Source organism: Zophobas morio, unplaced genomic scaffold, assembly GCF_036711695.1.
Source record: "Zophobas morio isolate AGI-343-1 ecotype UQ-CSIRO unplaced genomic scaffold, CSIRO_AGI_Zmor_V1 ptg000014l, whole genome shotgun sequence".
NCBI classification, from domain to species: domain Eukaryota; kingdom Metazoa; phylum Arthropoda; class Insecta; order Coleoptera; family Tenebrionidae; genus Zophobas; species Zophobas morio.
In genome coordinates, this window is record NW_026972119.1 from 17,808,310 (window position 1) to 17,830,033 (window position 21,724).

The 21,724-nt window shown below is 32.5% G+C and overlaps 1 protein-coding gene across 2 annotated transcripts in view; it reads left to right on the forward strand.

The window, feature by feature from the left end:
- Window positions 1–21,724, forward strand: part of LOC135128590 (protein GDAP2 homolog) — a 118,243-nt gene that overhangs the window by 65,105 nt on the left and 31,414 nt on the right. Inside the window, exon 7 of one of the 2 annotated variants that reach the window (XM_064055499.1) lies at window positions 1,101–1,272. In XM_064055499.1, coding sequence (XP_063911569.1) covers window positions 1,101–1,272 — 172 coding nt within the window. The remainder of the gene's footprint in view (window positions 1–1,100; window positions 1,273–21,724) is intronic. The other variant, XM_064055500.1, reaches the window with a different exon arrangement.

Genomic DNA, 21,724 nt, shown 5'->3' on the forward strand with positions numbered 1-21,724 from the left:
AACGATGTTTCTTGAATTATCAAATCACGGTATTTGGCCAGATTTTTTTGCTTACAAGCGGTTACAGAATACACCCACTCTCCGTTTCCGAATGTTCTATTGCGATAATAAGATATAACAATGAACAGAATATCATCGTTTCCTAGCACAAAAACAAACATTTTCGTACGCACGCACCAAGAGTTTTGAAAACGACTAGTTTGTTGTGATAACTGTCATAATGAGGCATTATAATTTCAGCGAAGCGGGTTTTTTGAAATCCACGGTCAACTACGCCCTTGGAAACTTGACGGTTTTTCTTTCAACATATCGTGGAAGAGCTACTTGGGTGCTGACAATTATACTATGAATTTCTTGAGTGAATATTTCTCTTGGCTTTTTTACTTTCACACAATCATTTGAATTTCTGCCACACAAAATGTCTGCTAGAAAACTCTTACTTTGAAGGTGAAATTTAAAATAAAGTAGTTTGTGGACACCAAATGTTTGCGCTACCGTTAACGACCTCTCCTAACTATCGCTCTATCAATAATGAAATCTAAGTAATTCTTAATTTTATGACACAAATGAAAGATAGCGTTCGTCAGAAAACATGTTTTCGTATTTATTTTCGTGCTCAAATGTTAACATTAACACCTGTGGTGCTCCAAAGAGGACGCGACCAGTCCAGTTTTCCACAATCCATCTAATATTCAAAGCTTCACCACCCATACTATTAACTTTACACAAAAAAGCCCATCACAACCCAATTGTAGTAATTTACTACACGCACCCGCCAACCTTTCGTTTTTCCTTCGATAGGTCAGACCGAAACAGCTCATTTCGATGCCCAAAGAAATGGGTTAGCATAAGCACCCGAGAATAAACAATGCCGAGTAATCCGCACTTTTGTTTGTTCACGATTAAGATAAGAATTCATCCGAGCTGCCAGTGCTCTTCGTGTTTACCTCTCGTGCACCGTCCGATGCTCAAGATGTCTTGATCATGATCAACGAATCGTACGAGTATTCGTGTGAGTTTCAGTGGCCGATCGACCACTGTTTGTTTGTTTGTTCAATTAAACATGTGACATACTTTACCTATTCCTGTATTGATTACAGCAGACGAAGAGTCTATAGATTTGTCGTCTCAATTGGAAACCTCGATAAATGTCGGCGAACATGCATTCAGTCAAATGCAGGGCGACCTCGATCAGCAACGTCTTCTTGGGGAGAGACCGTTCAATGATCCGCTCGCCGACATCATGGTCAAGGAGATACAGCACCAGGAACGGTGAGTCATCTTTTGTGCGAGGGTGTGCATTGTTTCTGCTTTGATAAATGAATTTTGCTTTCGTAGAACGTTATTTTGTGGTCAGATTATTGTAGAGTGTGGAAATAGGTGACAAAGAGCGAAAGAGTTGCAGGAACTGTTTTGTTCGAGTCATGGGATTGTTGCAACATTGTTGTAGATGTTTTGAGAGTTAGTTTAGTGTGTTTATTGGATAGATTGTGTGCTTGTGGCAGGTTTACAATGAAAGTTATGAATTTAGGAGAGACTGATGGACAGTGGTTGGAAGTAATTCAATTACAAGTAATTCATTACTTTTTGCTATCACTTTTAACCCAAATACTCAAAAATATTGGGATTATTATATGTAGTTCGTCCCCACAAAGAGTTTAGCACAGAATTTGTTAAGAAACCAGGTCACCATAATAGACATAAGCTCTTCATCATTTTAAGGGTGAGCTAAAGGATATTTCAGCATAGCGAAATACATATAAACTTCACACCGTTGAAATGAGCGTAAAAACCCTACCCAGACTGCTTTTCTGTTTTTTAAATTTTGTTGTCAAAAAAAACTGCAACGCGTTAAAATTGTGATGAGTGTGAGATTATCTGGTTTTCGCTATTTATAGATCAATTTTAAATTTTCAAAAAGGTACATTAGTAGAAATTGTATTAAAAAATCCATTGCGCTTTACAGAAATACAACATCTTAATAAATAATTGAGGGTAGAATATTTAAAATTTGTGGTCAAACAAACTGTAGCCATTTTTCTGGTCCACTCAAATCTATAACAGGTAACCGATAGAGCACGTCCTTTTAAACCCCTCATAATCATAATTGCAGTTGGCATCGAACTTTTATTTGTAGCTGGAGTGGATTGAAATTAGGCACAAAAGAATCGGCTCTTCAATTTTTGGTAAAATACTACACATGTTTTATCATATATCCCTTCTCAGGAAAGGGACCTTTTCAAATTGAATCACTTTTCTAATGTACATCCGCCGTTACAAGTTTCCACTTTGTAACCAACTTATCAAAGCGGAAGATCTATTAGGTGCCGAAGGAAATTGTAAACTTACCTAATCGAATCGTGTTTATTTACGTTAATTTGCTTGAAATATTGAACTCTCTATTCTACATTGTATGTAGTCTTACCGGATATATAAATAACTTAAACGTGTAATATTGCTTCATGTTAGATAAACAAAGGCCGTAATAAGTACTTTCAAAACGTTAGATTTGTTTTTCTATGAAGTTAAATATTACTTAATATTAAAACGAAGAAAACGAAGTGTTTAGATTTATATCAATAACTAAACATCTGCGCTTTACGAAATCTAGTAGATGTCTGATTTTTTGTAAATACAGCAAAACCTCCCTTAATGGACACCTTTACATAGCGGACACCTCTAATCAACGGACATTTTTTAAGAAACCGAAACTGTGTATAAACCTCCCAACAACGGAGCCTTTCGACAGCGGACTCGGACAGCAAAATTTGGTGCCATTTTGATAAATTTCATAGAATATATATATTATTATGTGTGTTAGGAATTTCCTAATGAAAAAAATGGCGGCTATTTCAGTGAGAAGGTAGAAATATGTATCTGTTTTGGGATAATCTCACAGTATACAACAAAATAAATATATTTATTTTGTATCAACCTCGCTCGAACGGACACCTGTCCATAACGGACACTTCCCGAGTCACCACAACTGTCCGTTGTAGAGAGGTTTTGCTGTATAATCGAAAATAAAAAGTTTACCATTTTTGGGACGAATCTATAGCTAAGTCTAGCAAGATGGAAACAAAGAGAAATTAATTATGCTTAGACCAAAATGAAAAAAAAAACATGCAATAGAAATGCAAGATGGTATTGGATGGTATATATTTTTTTGTAAAAAAGCACTGTACCAGTTTAAAAAAAATAGGGATGACTGCAATTTTAAGGTAAAAATTCGCCACTGCTATTAATTCACATACCCTAGTTTTCAATTACGGAATAAACGTGATTAGAAAATGGCATTTACTGACTTAACACCGTAAATTACAACTTGATAGTCATGTTTGCCACGATAAAAGAAGGGTGGGTGGGCGGGACATAATATTTTTTGATGAAAAGAACACTGTACCAACTTACAAAAAAAATAAATAAGTAAATAAAAATAGAAATGACTGCTATTTTAGGGTGCATATTCGCCACTGCTTTTAATTCACATACCCTACTTTTCAATTATGGAATAAACGTGATTAGAAGATGGCACCTACTGACTTCACACCGTAAATTTCAATTTGACAGCAATATTTGCCACGATAAAAAAAAGGGTGGGTGGGCGGGGTATCATATTTTTTTAATAAAAATAGCATTGTACTAACTTAACAAAAAAATAGGGATGATTGCAATTTTAGGGTGAAAATACGCCACTGATTTTAATTCACGTACCCTAGTTGTCAATTTTGTAATAAACGTGATTAGAAGGTAGCATCCACTGACAACACCGTAAATTTCAATTTGACAGTCATGTATGGCACCATTAAAAAAGGGTGGGTGGGCGGGGTATTATATATTTTGATAAAAATATCACTGTACCAACTAAAAAAAAGGGATGACTGCGATTTTAGGGTGCATATTCGCCACTACTTTTAATTCACATACCCTAGTTTTCAATTACGGAATAAACGTGACTAGAAAAATGGCTATTACTAACTTAACACCGTAAATTACAACTTGGCAGTCATGTTTGCCACGATAAAAGAAAGGTGGGTGGGCGGGGCATCATATTTTTTGGTAAAAAGAGCACTATGCCAACTTACAAAAAATAAATAAATAAAAATCGAGATGACTGCCATTTTAGGGTGCATATTCGCCACTGCTTTTAATTCAGATACCGTAGTTTTCAATTTTGTAATAAACGTGATTAGAAAATAGCATCTATTTACTGTTTTGACTCTGTAAATTTCAATTTGACAGTCACATATGAAGGGTGTTGGGAGAAAACAATGAATGTCACATCGGTAGTATTCTTTTTAGTTATTAATATTTTTACACAAATTCAATGAGTATTTTTTTTAATGTTGTAAAATGAGCAGAAAACATTGGAAGTCCTTAATAATATTACAAATACAAAAATCTTCTTTGGGAGAAAACATAGGATGTCCACGTAAAACTTGAACAGATGAGGAGAAAACAATAAATATCACAACGAAATCTAGACAAACAACGTAAAACTAATCCCACCCACCACCGCTATTGGACGAAAAGTGTGTTTTATATTGAACAACAGTGGAAACTAAACAGAAACCCCACCTTCGGTTTTGTATTTCATTGGCTTATTTGATTGGATGGTAATTGAATTTTATTTTGTCATGTGATCGAGTTTATTTATACAAATTCAAAGTGGTACCGCCCACCCACCCGATTTTCCTCTTCATTACTCATTTTATTGGACAAAAAATGGGTTTTATGTTGATAGACATTGGAATCTAGACGAAAAGGTAAAACTAACCCCACCCACCTCCGCTTTTGGATGTCGCTGATTTTTTTGATTAGATGAAGACTGAATTTTACTATGTCAAATGGCGAACTAGACTTACAAAAACTCAAAGTGGTAAGTGTTTTCTTTTTGTTCACTCATTTTATTGGACGAAAAGTGCATTTGATATTGAACAACAGTGGAATCTAAATAAAAACCTCAAACTAACCCCATCCAGTTCTGAGATTTAGAGTTAGCTAATACTTGACGACGTTTTCCTCTAGATAAATATATGCACAGAACAGGGCCTGGACATTCACAGTTTTCTCCCAACCGTGTTGGTACTTCGTTCAAATTTCATTTTTTATTACGTTAACCTTTTGTTTCTTGTTCAATGTTCATACAAAATAAAGTGTTGTTCGATTTATACAATTTTTGTGTAAACTATGAAAATATAATGTGCGACAATAAAAAAAAAAGATTTTCAAAGATTAAATTTTAAATATCTCGATTTTTGTCCAATGTGACATCCATGGTTTTCTCCTGACACCCTTCATATGCCAACATAAAAAAATGGGTGGGTGGGCGGAGCATAAGTTTTTTTGTAAAAAACCACTGCACCAATTTAGAAAAAAAAGATGACTGCCATTTTAGGGTAAAAATTCGCCACTGCTTTTAATTCACATACACTAGTTTTGAATTATTTAGTAAACGTGATTAGAAGATTTCATCTACTGACTTTCCGTAAATTTCAATTTACGGAAAAAGGATGTGTGGGCGGGGCATCATATTTTTTGGTAAAAGTAGCATTGTATCAACGTACAAAAAAAAAAAAAAAACTAAAAATAGAGATGATTGCAATTTTAGGGTGAAAATACGCCACTGCTTTTAATTCACATACCCTAGTTTTCAATTATTTAATAAACGTGATTAGAAGATGGCATCCACTGACTTAACACCGTAAATTTCAATTTGACAGTCATGTTTGCTACGATAGAAAAAGGGTGGGTGGGCGGGGTATCATATTTTTTTTAATAAAAATAGCACTATGCCGACTTACAAATAAATAAATAAATCAAATAAAATAAAAATAGAGATGACACCCATTGTAGGGTGCAAGTTCGCCACTGCTTTTAATTCACATACCATAGTTTTCAATTATGGAATACATGTGATTAGAAGATGGCATCTACTAACTTAACACCGTAAATTACAATTTGATAGTTATGTTTGCCACGATAAAAAAAAGGGTGGGTGGGCGGGGTATAATATTTTTTTTTATAAAAATAGCATTGTACTAGCTTAACAAAAAAAAAAAAATAGGTATGATTGCAATTTTAGGGTGAAAATACGCCACTGCTTTTAATTCACATACCCTAGTTTTCAATTACGGAATAAGCATGATTAGAAAATGGCATTTACTGACTTAACACCGTAAATTACAACTTGACAGTCATGTTTGCCACGATAAAAGAAGGGTGGGTGGGCGGGGCATCATATTTTTTGGTAAAAAGAGCACTATGCCAACTTACAAAAAAAAAAAATAGAGATGACTACCATTTTAGGGTGCATATTCGCCACTGCTTTTAATTTACATACCCTACTCTTCAATTATGGAATAAACGTGATTAGAAGATGGCATCTACTGACTTAACACCGTAAATTTCAATTTGACTGTCATATATGAAGGGTGTTGGGAGAAAACACATCGTTAGTATTCTTTTTAGTTATTAATATTTTTACACAAATTCAATGAGTTTTTTTTTTAATGTTGTAAAATGAGAAGAAAACTTTGGAAGTCCGTAATAAATAATATTACAAATACAAAAATCTTGTGCGGGAAAAACATTGGTTGTCCACGTAAAACTTAAACAGATGAGGAGAAAACAATAAATATCACAACAAATATTGAACAAAAGGGAAATTTTATAGTGACAAACAACGAAATGTAAACAAAAAACGTAAAACCAATCCCACCCAACACCGGTTTTGAATTTCATTAGTTTTTTTGATTAGATGAAGACTGAATTTTACAACGTCAAGTGGTATCGCCCACCCACCCGGTTTTCTTTTTGTTCACTCATTTTATTGGACGAAAAATGCATTTGATATTGAACAACAGTCGAATCTAAATAAAACCCTAAAACTAACCCCACCCAATCTTGAGATTTATAGTTAGCTAATACTTGACGACGTTTTCCTATAGATAAATACATGGACAGAACAGGGTCCGGACATTCACAGTTTTCTCCCAACCGTGTCTTTACTTCGCTTCGTTCAAATTTAATTTTCTATTATGTTAACCTATTGTTTCTTGTTCAATGTTCATACAAAATAAAGTGTTGTTCGATTTTAACAATTCTTGTGTAAACTATGAAAATATAATGTGCGACAATTTAAAAAAAAAGACTTTCAAAGATTACATTTTAAATATCTCGATTTTTTCCAATATGATATTCATGGTTTTCTCCTGACACCCTCCATATACCAACAAAAAAAAAGGGTGGGTTTTAATTCACATACCCTAGTTTTCAATTTTGTAATAAACGTGATTAGAAGATGGCATCTACTCACTCAACATCCTAATTTTTAATTTGACAGTCATGTTTACCACGATAAAAGAAAGGATGGGTGGGCGGGGTATCATATTTTTTATTAAAATAGCACTATGCCTACTTACAAATAAATAAATAAAATAAAATAAAAATGGAGATGACAGCCATATTTTTTTTTAATAAAAATAGCATTGTATTATCTTAACAAAAAAAAAATAGGGGTGATTGCAATTTTAAGGTGGAAATACGCCACTGCTTTTAATTCACATACCCTAGTTTTCAATTATTTAATAAACGTGATTAGAAGATGGCATCCACTAACTTAACACCGTAAATTTCAATTTGACAGTCATGTTTGCTACGATAGAAAAAGGGTGGGTGGGCGGGGAATCAAATTTTTTTTATTAAAATAGCACTATGCCGACTTACAAATAAATAAATAAATAAATAAATAAATAAAATAAAATAAAAATAGAGATGACAGCCATTGTAGGGTGCATGTTCGCCACTGCTTTTAATTCACATACCCGAGTTTTCAATTATGGAATAAATTTGATTAGAAGATGGCATCTACTAACTTACCACCGTAAATTACAATTTGACAGAGAATCTTTAAATACTTTAATAAACAAAACACTTGGTGCCCCTAAGATTCTCCGAACTAATTCAAAAACCAATTTTTGGAGTCCCTGAGATCTTTAAATTCTTTAATAAATAAAACACCAGGTGCCCTTGAGATTTTTAAAACTACTTCAAAATGAAAATGTTTGCGGCCCTGAGATCCTTTAAAACTACTTCAAAAACAGGTGTTTGGGGCACCTGAGATTTTTTAAAATTACTTCAAAAAAAAAGTTCGGAGGCGCATGAGATTCTTTAAATTTTCAAAAATTAAAACGTCGTGTGTCCCTAGAATGATATAAAAACTGATTGTTTAAAACAACTTTACCACTGAAATTTTAAAAAACATGTGTGATCACTTTTTTTTATTTTTAAATGCGATTTTGTGAAATAGCATCGATAACAATTTTTTAAATTTTGTCAACTCAAAAATAATTTTTTCTTGTGTTAATTAAATTACGAATGGCGTTCTGAAAATCGGTGATCTAATTCTCGAATTTAGATTACAATTTTACAAATACTTAACAAAATCCGAGTCGAAACAGATACACCAGGATCGAAAACATTTTGATTTAGAGTTGACCTTACGAGCCTCCGCATTTCAGACTACCGATATCGTTGACAAAAATTACAGAACTGAAGTGACATTTAACTAGGGTAAAAATAAAGGTTCAAGGGCATTTTATTTAGAAAAAGTAACTTTACGATAAGAATAATTCGTTTCTTTAATCACAGCTAACTCTAAACCAAAACGAATCAAAGACAAAACATCTGGGAACCCCGGGATTCTTTAATTTCTTTAATAACACCAAATGCCTTTGAGATTCTTAAAACTACTTCAAAAACACACGTTTGGCCCCCTTGAGATTCTTTAAAGGTTGTCCAAAATCAAAACAACAAGCCCCTGAGATTCTTTAAATTACTTCAAAAACAAAATATCAAGTGACCCTGAGAATCTTTAAATACTTTAATAAACAAAACACTAGGTACCCCTAAGATACTCCGAACTAATTCAAAAACCAATTTTTGGAGTCCCTGAGATCTTTAAATTCTTTAATAAATATAACACCAGGTGCCCTTGAGATTTTTAAAACTACTTCAAAATTAAAATGTGTGGGGCCCCTGCGATCCTTTAAAACTACTTCAAAAACAGGTGTTTGGGGCACCTGAGATTCTTTAAAATTACTTCAAAAACAAAAGTTCGGAGGCCCATGAGATTCTTTAAATTTTCAAAAATTAAAACGTCGTGTGTCCCTAGAATGATATATAAACTGATTGTTTAAAACAACTTTACCGTTGTAATTTTAAAAAACATGTGTGATCACTTTTTTTATTTTTAAATGCGATTTTGTGAAATAGCATCGATAACAATTTTTTAATTTTGTCAACTCAAAAATAATTTTTTCTTGTGTTAATTAAATTACGAATGGCGTTCTGAAAATCGGTGATCTAATTCTCGAATTTAGATTACAATTTTACAAATACTTAACAAAATCCGAGTCGAAACAGATACACCAGGATCGAAAACATTTTGATTTAGAGTTGGCTTTACGAGCCTCCGCATTTCAGACCACCGATATCGTTGACAAAAATTACAGAACTGAAGTGACATTTAACTAGGGTAAAAATAAAGGTTCAAGGGCATTTTATTTAGAAAAAGTAACATTACGATAAGAATAATTCGTTTCTTTAATCACAGCTAACTCTAAACCAAAACGAATCAAAGACAAAACATCTGGGACCCCTGGGATTCTTTAATTTCTTTAATAACACCAAATGCCCTTGAGATTCTTAAAACTACTTCAAAAACACACGTTTGGCCTCCTTGAGATTCTTTAAAGGTCGTCCAAAATCAAAGGAATAGAAGCCTTTGAGATTCTTTAAATTACTTCAAAAACAAAATGTCAAGTGACCCTGAGAATCTTTAAATTCTTTAATAAACAAAACACTAGGTACCCCTAAGATTCTCAAAACTAGTTCAAAAACCAATTTTTGGACCCCCTGAGATCTTTAAATTTTTTAATAAATAAAACACCAGGTGTCCCTGAGATTTTTAAAACTATTTCAAAAATAAAATGTCGGGGGCCCCTGAGATCCCTTAAAACTACTTCAAAAACAGGAGTTTGGGACACCTGAGATTCTTTAAAATTACTTCAAAAAATTAAAACGTCGTGTGGCCCTAGAATGATATAAAAACTGATTGTTTAAAACAACTTTACCACTGATGTTCTAAAAAAATCTGGGATCACTTTTTTTTATTTTTAAATTCGGTTTTGTGAAATAGCATCGATAACAATTTTTGAATTTTGTCAACTTAAAAATATGTTTTTCTAGTGTTAATTAAATTATGAATGGCGTTCTGAAAATCGGTGATCCACCACGATCGAAAACATTTTGATTTAGAGTTGGCCTTACGAGCCTCCGCATGTCAGACCACTGATATCGTTGACAAAAATTACAGAACTGAAGTGACATTTAACTAGGGTAAAAATTAAGGTTCAAGGGCATTTTATTTAGAAACAGTAACTTTACGGTAAGAATTAATTCCTTTCATTAATCACAGCTAACTCCAAACCAAAACGTTTCCAACCTTCATAAGCCATTAAAAAAAGCAAAGAACACAATTTAAACGTATACACGGAACTCTTAAATTTATAAAGACAAAAAGCTTATCAGTAATACTTGGAATTCCCATGTTTGTGCTACGAATTTTAGAGAGTCTGTAAAAAATTTCGACAATAATTTAACAAAATCACAAATTTAGACCAAAATCTCACATTTTTTGGAATTACCTGATCTGACCTGGCATGACCTGACCTAACCTGATCTGACCTCACTTAACGTGACCTGAACTGACCTGACCTTACCTTACCGTACCTGCTTGACATTTTCATTACGTAGTAATTTTTTTCTTAGCACCAACTGTTATACCGGGTGTCTGGAAAATGGCGCTACGCTCTTAACAATCAAGTAATGAGTCTGGCAAAAATAGTAAAAAAAATCCTTCTCATATTTTAGTGGAGTTACAATGTCATTTGCCAAAATCAGTTTTATCTTAGTAGGTACTTAACATCGAATCGTGAGCTTATTTAGAAATGTTTTTAAAAGTCGATTTTTTTTATTTTAACCATTTCTATTAAAAAAAGAGTCTTCCGGAGTACGTGAGGGGTGAATTGTTGGTCCCATTTTTTTCATAACTTATATTAATGGTATTCCTAATTTATCTCACCAATGCCATAAAAATAAAATACAATAATCACAGTATCATCCTGTTTTATCTACATTGGATAAAAAAAAGTTTCAACATTTGTATGTACGACGTCATGTTCGAATTTTGCTAATCAAATGTGATGATAAGCATAAGTATTTAAAATCTATTGGATTTATTTTAAAATGGGGGACTAGGTTTAGTGATATCAGTAGTCTGTATTTCTATAATATATTGACGCACACGTTTTTATAGTATTTATATATGGTTCGAATAATTTCAATAATTTTCAGTGTTTTAGTCCAAAGTTTTTTTTATTGTGTTTTTGCTATTAAATAAAATGAAGTTGGCCTTGCATCTTGAAAACAAATGGAGCTTAACGTTTGAAAGAATACAGAAAAGAGAGCTTGACTATTTCGATTTCAAAGGAGATCCAACTAACCGTTTAAAAATACGGAATAGTTATAATCGTTGCACACTTAATTGTTCGTGGCTATTCACAATCCCAAATTTTTTTGGCTCCACCTAATTATTGTCTAAATTCGTATTTCTATGTAAAAACGGTGAGCATAAAATATGTATGTGACTACCAAATTGTGATTTTAAATAGAATACTTGTAAGTGACGTCAGACCTCATTCGTAGATGTCATGCAATCAATTACAAGTGACGTCAAATTGACGTCATAAAGATCCGGAAATAAACTGCTGTTCGAAAGCTTACAGTAATAAAAATTTGACGGAAAATCCAGTGGCGTACGTTACACTAATGCCGTTACTAAAGCAAAGTTTTTTTTTAAGATCTGCCAACTCTATCGCTTCGCAGACACCATTTTAAACCCTCGAAAAAGTCCCCCCAAGCTTCATTACGTTGTCGTTAACTGTTTGCAACTTTAGCTTAAACTTGAGCGACTTCTCCACGCCCACCGGAGTTATTAAACTATCGATTGTACCCGTAGATCGACAAAAACGATGTTTTAATAATTCAGCGATACAATTTATGCCGACTGTTATTGGTCGCCGTCTAACTCTCTGTGCTAGTTGTCGTTATCGAGCACCCCTAGCTTTGAGACCGTCAGTTACCCGTTCGTCGTTGACTAAGTTTCACTCAAAAATTTTTCCACCCAGAATTCATGTGCAAGCGAGCATGAAGATGATGCGCGAAAGACACAGCAAAATAAACAAGACCGAGAATGCGTCGTTCAAAAGGGCCTTCTATGTGTGGCTGCTCAAAGCCAGGTAAAGGTAGTCGTTTTTTATTATGTGTATATGTGTATGACGTCAACACTAAGCCGCGCTTGTAAAATAATAATTAACACAAATCCGACTTTTCGCAGCTGTAAAAGTATTAGTTCAGTTAGATCAGTGTGGAAGATTTAAAAGAATTATCTTTATCCCGAGCTTCTCCACTACGTGCACACTTATTTTTATACTTTTTTGAAATAATAAAACTCGTTTTCGTGATGAAATCTTAATTAAACGATTCTGTTTGCGGCTTTCACCGAAATAATCAATTAGTGAAGTAGAAAGGAAAACACTGAAATGTTAAAACAATGCGCGTTCGGTTGACCATGAAAAGTCATTAACTTATAATAGGGTTAGTGGGTGCTTTGGAGTTGATTTTGCTGCAAATGCCAGAATGTGGCGAAAATGTATGCAAGCGAAACAATTTGGTCGATAGGTTTAATTGTAATTATTCTGGCGGGAGGTGGACGCGAAATGGCCTCTATTATATATTAAAGGTGTTTAAATAAGGGCGTTGTAGTCCCTGGGGTCTTGTTACAAATAAATAATTACTTTTCTTTAACAGTGTGTGTAATAATAGCACACGGTTAAAGTTTAGCCGAGACACTGCAATTGCATTATTGGCTTTTAAAGTTTTAAGAGTTTGGAAAATTCGCACCACTGGTGCTTTTCTTTATTTGCGACAAATTGCCGAACAGTGTAGTGTTGATTGCTAAAAGTTGTTTCGACAGAACTTTAAATTAGTGCTGCGTGCGTTTGTTTGCGATTTAAAAAAAATAATTTAAGAACTATCCCCTTCTGAAGTGTGCATGTTACGCTACTGACTGACAGTCCGTTGTCAGATTCTGATGACTCACCATGTTGACGTTAAAATAAAACAACCCTTGTCCTTCGACACTAGGTAATAGGAATCTGACGCTCAAGTGCTTATTTATGTTTGCACTTCCAAAGAATGTCACGTAGAAATTAGTTTGATTTGAATAAATTTACTCATTCATTAATTTTTTTGACACACCTGTTTAAGAAAAACTAAAAAATATGAATACAATGATAAGTCACAAGTAAAAACTAATCATATTTTGCACATTTTGGGTAGGATTTATTCGGCAAAATTGCGAGATGACGTCATCAAGTTTTTGGGGGGAATAAACAGATATGTTTTGATTAACAATTTACCAGGCTTACAATAACTTTAACACGTCTGCAAAATTTCAAAGTACTAATTTATTCAACAAAATAATAATGTGACTAATTCAGTAATTTTTTAAGTCACCCTGTATAAGCAAATCTAAACATTATGAGTGCAATGATAAATTACAAGTTAGTATAGACTGATCATATTTTGTACAATTTAGATAGGATTTATATGGCAAAATTTTGATCTGACGTCATCAATTTTTTGCAGGAGATGAGTAAATATATTTTATTTGTTTCAAGGGTTATTTTAATTTTATAATTTTTCGGAGAAGTTGAAATAGTTACAATGTACTTCAGGGGGTGTAAATAAATTACAGAATGTTAAGAAATATTTTTTTGCGTCCATAAAATAAGCGAAAACAATCGTAAATGATTGTGATCATCGGCCGTCTCCGCTTCCTGTACTGAGTTTATGGTTTCTTGGAAAAATGCGTTCGTGTCACAATTCACTATTTTCTTTGATATACAGAATGACTCAGAAAAATTTATGAGTGAGGAAATTTATTTTATTGATTGAATCAAGAATGACTCACCCAATTTTCCATTCTTGCTAGAATAGCTTACCTACCTTTACTACACATATCTTTATTTTAATTTATAGGGGTTATAAAAAAAATAAAATAATATTCGCAAAGTCAAATGTTATAAGTTTTTGAAAAAGTTAGATAAGTGCTTAAAAAATTACAAGAAATCAAGTTGCCTTTGGGTTGTAAATCCTAAAATACGCATTACAATGTCTGCAATAAATTGAAAATAGAATATACAGGATGTCTCAATACTTGGGCGGCGGAAGAATTAGTATCCTTTATAATTACTGAAAAAAATTCACTTCAATTTAGAACAATCGTCAAATATACAGGGTGTTTCATTTGAAACTTGTATACCGGATATACATTATGTTTGATCGACAGTTTTCAACCTATATATTTTAATTTTTATGCCTTAAAAAAATTGTTTAAGGTTAATTAGATCGAACTTCCCTCGTCCACGGAGTACAGGACAACTCCTGGAAAATTATAAAATTTGATTTGACGAATTTTATTTTATTGTTTTTATGATTCCCTGTAACTTAAAAAAAAAGATATGATGTCATCAATTTTTTGGGAGGGTAAACGGATAAATTTTGATTAACGATTTACCACAGCTTTGGATTTTGCAGTTTCAAAGTTAATTCATAAAATGTTTTTCTACCAAAAATCTGAATGTCTGGCGTAGAAAGTCAAGGCAAATTCATGAACCACAAGTGTAGGAGTGTTATTTTATAAGTTTATTTCTCATTTATTATGCAACTTTTGAGGTGACGATTTCACATTGTAGGTGGTGATGTTTAGAGAAGTTTTGATTCGCGTTAAATACATATAATATATCGGTCCAGTTGATTCATTTATTTTTTTTTTTAGTCACCATGTATAAGAAACTTAAAAACTTTTAATGCAATGATAAATCACAAGTATAGAGTTATCATATTTTGCACATTTTAGGTGGGATTTATTCGGCAAAATTTTGAGATGACGTCATCAGTTTTTGGGAGGGGACAAACGAATAAATGTTCTTAATGATTTATCATGATTATGTTAACCTTAAAATATTTACATGATTTTGGACCAATCGGTTTTGTAATTTCAAAGATAAATTGAAAATATTGTTAGATAGCTTGGATTTTTTTCAAAAATTCTGGATGTTTAGGGTGAAAATTTGACACGGATTCACACATATCTTATTTTCTACAATTTAAAAAAGCTTTTTATTATCAATTTTCGAGATGACGTCATCCCATTGGTGGTGGGGATGAATAACCAAATTTTAGTTAGCGTTTAACCATATACATGGTATTCCTAATACACATACAAAATCTGAGAACAATCGATCCAGTACTTTCGGAGATCACTTGGATAAAAATGGATACAAACAATAGACAGATCGACAGACAGACAGACGGAAACGGGAGACTACTTTTTTCGTATTTTAGAGGTCATGACACGTCGAGAAAACATGAAAGTGGCAATTCGTCCGATGGACTCGCTTACTATTCCCGATTTAGTATCACCAGTCGTCAGATATACAGGGTGTTTCATTTGAAACTTGTATACTGTATATGCATTTTGTTTGATCGACAGTTTTCAACGTACGTATTTGAATTTTTATACCTAAAAAGAATTGTTTAAGGTTATTTAGATCGAATTATCTTTCCTGGAAAATTATAAAATTTGATTTTGCGAATTTTATTTTATTTTTTTATGATTTCGTGTGACTTAACATAAAAATATGTGCCTATGTTTCAAGTGACTTTTTCTTTACAAAATTTCATGATGACGTCATCCATATTTTGGGAGAGTAAACGGATAAATTTTGATTAATAATAATGTATCCAAGCAATCTGAACATCTGGAGTAAAAAATCAAGGGAAGTTCATGAACCATAAGTTTAGGAGTGTGTTATTTTAGAAAGTTTAATTCTCATTTACTATGCAACATTTTCAGGTGACGTCATCACATTGTTGGTGGGAACGTCCAGATTTTTGGAAAAAAAATCAAAATTATAGAACTTTTGCAATTTAATTTTGAATTTACTAAACTGAATACCCTGAATTGTTGCAGATGTTTTAAGTTTACAAAGACATAATAAATTTTTAGGGTAAATATATTTGCTTATCCCCTCCAAAAAATTGATGACGTCACCTCAAAAGTTTGCCAAATAAATTCTATCTAAAATGTACAAAATATGATGAGTCTGTACTTGTGATTTATGATTCCATTCATATTTTTTGAATTCGCATATACACGGTGACTCAAAAAAATTAATGAATGCGTGAATTTATTTTATTGATTTAATCAGGAACCACAAAACTGAATGCTTTGAAATCTTGGAGATGTTTTACAGTTATCATAAGCATTGTAAATTTTTGATCAAAATGTATTTGCTCATCCCCCCTAAAAAATTGACGTTACCCCAAAATTTTGCTGAATAAATCCTATCTAAAATATACAAAAAATGATGAGTCTCTTCTTGTGATTTATCATTCCATTAATATTTTTTGGATTTGCGTACACAGGGTGACTCAAAAAGAATTATCATTTTGTATTTCAGGAGCGAGGGAAGTTCTGTCGAAACAACTTCCGATCAATTTTTTATAATTTCCTGTAACTTAAAATAAAGATATGTGCGTATGTTTCAAGTGATTTTTTCTTTACGAGATTTTATGATGACGTCATCCATTTTTTGGGAGAGTAAACGGATAAATTTTGATTAACGATTTTTTTAAAGCATTCGATTTTACAGTTTCAAAGTTAATTCCTAAAATGTTGATTTTTTTACCAAAATCTGAACATCTGGCGTAAAAAATCAAGGGAAATTCATGAACCACAAGTAGAGGAGGTGACGTTATCACATTGTTGGTGGGAATGATTATTATAGAAATTTTGGTTACCGTTTTATGATCTAAAATACATATAATACATCGGTCTAGTAGTTTTGGAGATTATCTGTCTAATAAAAATTAGCACAGAGAGACGGAAATGAAAGACCTATTGTTACGTAGTCGAGGGGTTATGAAACGTCCAGAAAACATGAAAGTAATTATTTGTCGTTTTTTTTTTGAAAAAAATATAAAAACTTTAAAATTTAATCAAAGAACCCACGTATCTGATTTAATCAATAAAATAAATTGACTAATTCATTAATTTATTTGAGTCACCCTGTATAAGAAATTTAAAGACTTTTAATGCAGTGATAAGTTACAAGTATCAACTTATCATATTTTGCACATTTTAGATGGAATTTATTCGGCAAAATTTTGAGATGACGTGATCAGTTTTTTGGGAGGGGATAAACGGATAAATTTTCTTAATGATTTACCATGATTAGGTTAACCTTAAAATATTTACATGATTTTGGACCAATCGCTTGTGTAATTTCAAAGTCAAATTGAAAAATATTGTTATGCAGTTTTGATTTTTTTTTCATCTTATTTTTTACAATTTAAAAAAACTTTTTATTATCAATTTTCGAAATGACGTCATCCCATTGGTGGTGAAGATGATTAGCCAAATCTTAGTTAGCGTTTAACCATCTACATGATATTCCTATTACACATACAAAATCTGAGAACAATCGATCCAGTAGTTTCGGAGACTACTTGGATAAAAATGGATGCAAACACCAGACAGACAGACAGACACACAGACGGAACCGGGAGACCACTTGTTTCGTATTTTAGAGGTCATGACACGTCGAGAAAACATGAAAGTGGCAATTCGTCCGATGGACTCGCTTACTATTCCCGACTTAGTATCACCAATCGTTAGATATACAGTATGTTTCATATGAAACGTGTATTTTGTTGATTGACAACTTTCGACATATGTATTTGGATTTATATGTCTAAAAAAACTTGTTCAATTTTAATTAGACAGAACCTGCCTCGCCCCCGAAGTACAACACATCTATCTTCTCTGAAAAATGACAAAATTTGATTTTGGGAATTGTATTTTATTTTTTTATGATCTTGTAAGTTAAAAGAATATATATGTGCGTATGTTTCAAGTGATTTTTCTCTTACAAAATTTTGCGATGACGTCATCATTTTTTTGGGAGGGTAAACGCATTCGATTTTGCAGTTTCAAAGGTAAATCGTAAAATGTTCTTGTGTATTATTGTTTTTTTCCCAAAAATTTGGATGTTTTGGCGTAAAAAATCAGGGCGAATTCATGAACCACAAGTGTAGGAATATGTTATCTTACAAAGTTTAATTCTCGGTTACTATCCAACATGTTGTGACGTCATCACAACGTTGGCGGGGGTGATTAGAGAATTTTTGGTTAGCGTTTTACTGTCTAAAATATGTATAATAAATACATCGGTCCAGTAGTTTTGGAGATTATATGTCTAATAAAAAAACAGCAAAAAATGTCTAATTATCCCCATCAACAATTTGATGACGTACCTCAAAAGTTTGTATGCTAAATGCTATTTAAATATTATAAAATAACATACACCTGTACTTGTGGTTTATGAATCCGCGTTCATATTTTCTTCAACAAACCTGGATTTGTTTGTTTATAACTCCACAGGCGAGGAAAGTTCTATCTAAAAACATGAGAGTAATGTTTTAAGTAAAATCTGTTATACTTATATCTACAGTTTGCTCTTGAATTAATTTTCCAGTTTGATTTATTTCACAGTAACTTTAATTAATAATACCCCTAGAACTACGCTTCGTGATTTATTGTGTGGATACTTTATTCAGTATTTGACAGCTTAGATAAAATATTCAACTAATTATTGATTTTAATTATTGGGAATTAACCTTAATCATTAATTAAATTACCATTTAATGAACCCGAGAAATGGATTTATTGTCGAGATAGCATGCCAGATACTATTAAATATGCATTTAGTGTGAGGCTGTGTTGTAATTTTATGAAAGCTGTTATCCGTTTTAAATACGATTTAGACCTCACTTTGTTGAAAAAACTTTGATTTAATTATTATAAAATTATGTTAAACTATCCGCATTAATCCAGAAAACCAGAAACACTTTTTTCTTATTTTCTACATATCTAAACAGCCCTTAATGTATAAATAATAAAGACATGGTGGTTTAATGTAAATTTCTTATTGTTTCCTAATGTGTATTGATGTATGTATCCGGTGGCATAATCGATCGTTAAACCACTAGCTTCGTGGTGATATTTTTCTACGTTAGTGTTTTTGTGTCGGCAGCTTCATAAATTATTAGTATTTAAGTATGATGTGTTTGACAAAAAACTGGCAAAAAACCCACGCCTCGTCGTCTACTATTGTTAGACACGTAGCTATAGTACAAACCACCTGTTTTAACCGAACATCCGTCACGTGCTGATATCCCAACAATATTAATATTTTAACGTAGTGTTTTAATAAAATATAGCATTATTGATGATTTGCCATTAACAATAATGTCCTTGACAATACAGAACGTCTCAAAATCAATGAAAGCAATTTTTCTAACCGTAATTGATGACTGCGGTAATTTCACCCATTACTTACGTGTCGATTATTTTCTTTAATCATTGAATCATTCCAAATACTCTAAATAATTGTATTTACGCATGAAACGGGCGATAGTCCAAAAAAATATTCAAAGTAGTCAAATCTGTTGAAATCGTTTATTTTGACGTCATTGCAATTTTGGTGGGGATCATCCACGCTCAACGTAAAGTTAGAATACAAACTCAGTTTTTTTAAATGCGTAGTTCGCAGTCATAATCTAAAATTGATTGAGCATCTAACCTTGATCTAATGGCATTAAAAACAATAATTATTACATTTTCTTATTTAGCCGACGATAACGAGCGTTCGATATCTCGAACGAAAGTAACCAGATGCTTCGTACAATTACAATCACAGATAGAAATTCAAAGCATGTTTTAGTTTTGCGTTGCGAATGAGTCTGCTGTCGTAAAATCAGAATGTAAATGAACCAGAAAGGAGGACGCGGTGCAGGGAATTAAAACACGCAGCCATTGTCTAAATATTAAGAATAAATAATATTTAATTTATGATTAGTGTAAATTATAATTGACGGCGCAGATAAGCCCGTGTTGCAAGCCAGGGGAACTTATTTAATATAGTCCCCTATAAAAATTTATGTGCAAGCATATAAAACAAAGTTGAAAAATATTTGTACTGGTAGTGATAAGGCCGGGTTTAACACAACTGACACTTTCCTAGTCCCTGCATTTCGATGTTAAAAGTGTGTCGGTGCGTTTACGCGCGAAAAGTGATTTTTGACGTTGGAGGTAAGAAGTGTCGGCTAGCCAAAATGTAGTTTGAAAATAAAATTGAGCTTAAGGCAAGTGCAACTGGTTTTCGGGAGCAATCGCCTTAACCGATTACAAAAAAAAAAAAATAACTAAAAATTCTTACTGTTACAACCCTGAAGGAAACCACAAGGGGCAATACAGTCCTACAGGACAAATAGAAGCCTTATTGTCCACTAATTAGTTGCCTGTGTCTATTTCCATGGCGATCCTTGATTATTTTGTTTTTTATGAAACTACATTATACGTTATACTTTAACATTTACAATGTTATCTACGTAGTTACGTTTACGATAAAATTGCACTAGCAAAATGGCAAAAGCATTAAACATAATTGCCCATTTTAACTATTTTTAGAAATTCTATGTAGGCTGTAACCTAAAAATTGATAGTTAATTTTAATAATTACAATATTTTAATTTTTAAGAAACGTATTTATGACCTCACACGAACATAAGTTCCACGAAAATATATTCGCTTATTTTTTTTTGTCTTGAAGAGACGTGTTTAAATATACCTCAGTGTTACGTGTGTTGATTGCAACCTTGTGTTTTTGAGGTTGGTTTTATAATCAACCCACGAAATTGCTCACAGCGCACTCCGTTTTGGTAATTTTAGAATTGTTTATATGCTTTTTTTTTGAAAAATAATTCATAAGGAGCGCTTATGGAAGCTATGAACTTGGAAAAAAAAACCATTGTGGATATTAATTCCAGAAGTTATAAAAGTCTGGAAAGTTTTATATTTCAGAAAACAGGGAACAATGAAAATTTTCAAGTTGTAAAAGTTTCCTACAACAAGACAATTTCTTAAAGTCGTGTTCTAGAAAGCTCTTCAAGTGCTTTATTAAGTAAAGACAATTTATGAAAATGTTTTGATGACGTCATCAATTTTTTGATAATGATAAAATTACCAATTTGGGTAGTAATTATAGTAAGTAGCAACGACAGTTCAAATGTCACAATTAATTATTCTGACAGATGACATATTAACCATGTAATTGAAACCTTAAAAATGTCTACAATCACTAAGAAGTGGCACATTTATTTGCAATGTATTTTTAAACTTCACAGCTCACTGGATATAAGAGGCATTTGTGAAATGCTTGTGTAAGTGTACAATTAACATACATACAAAGTAAGTGCGACAATCTGACATCAAAAAATAAATCCTTCGCTTATCCTCTCATAAAATAATAAAGTTGTGGAATCAGGAGGTGCTTTTAATTAAAGTAAATATAAGGAAACAAAGAAAATTTTCTCCTTCTAAGCGTAATCTAAGGAAGTCTTACGGTGTGGTATCTGAAAAAACTGAAAAATCGGCAGTTCAAAATTGTAACGGTGTAGAATTTTTTATAAA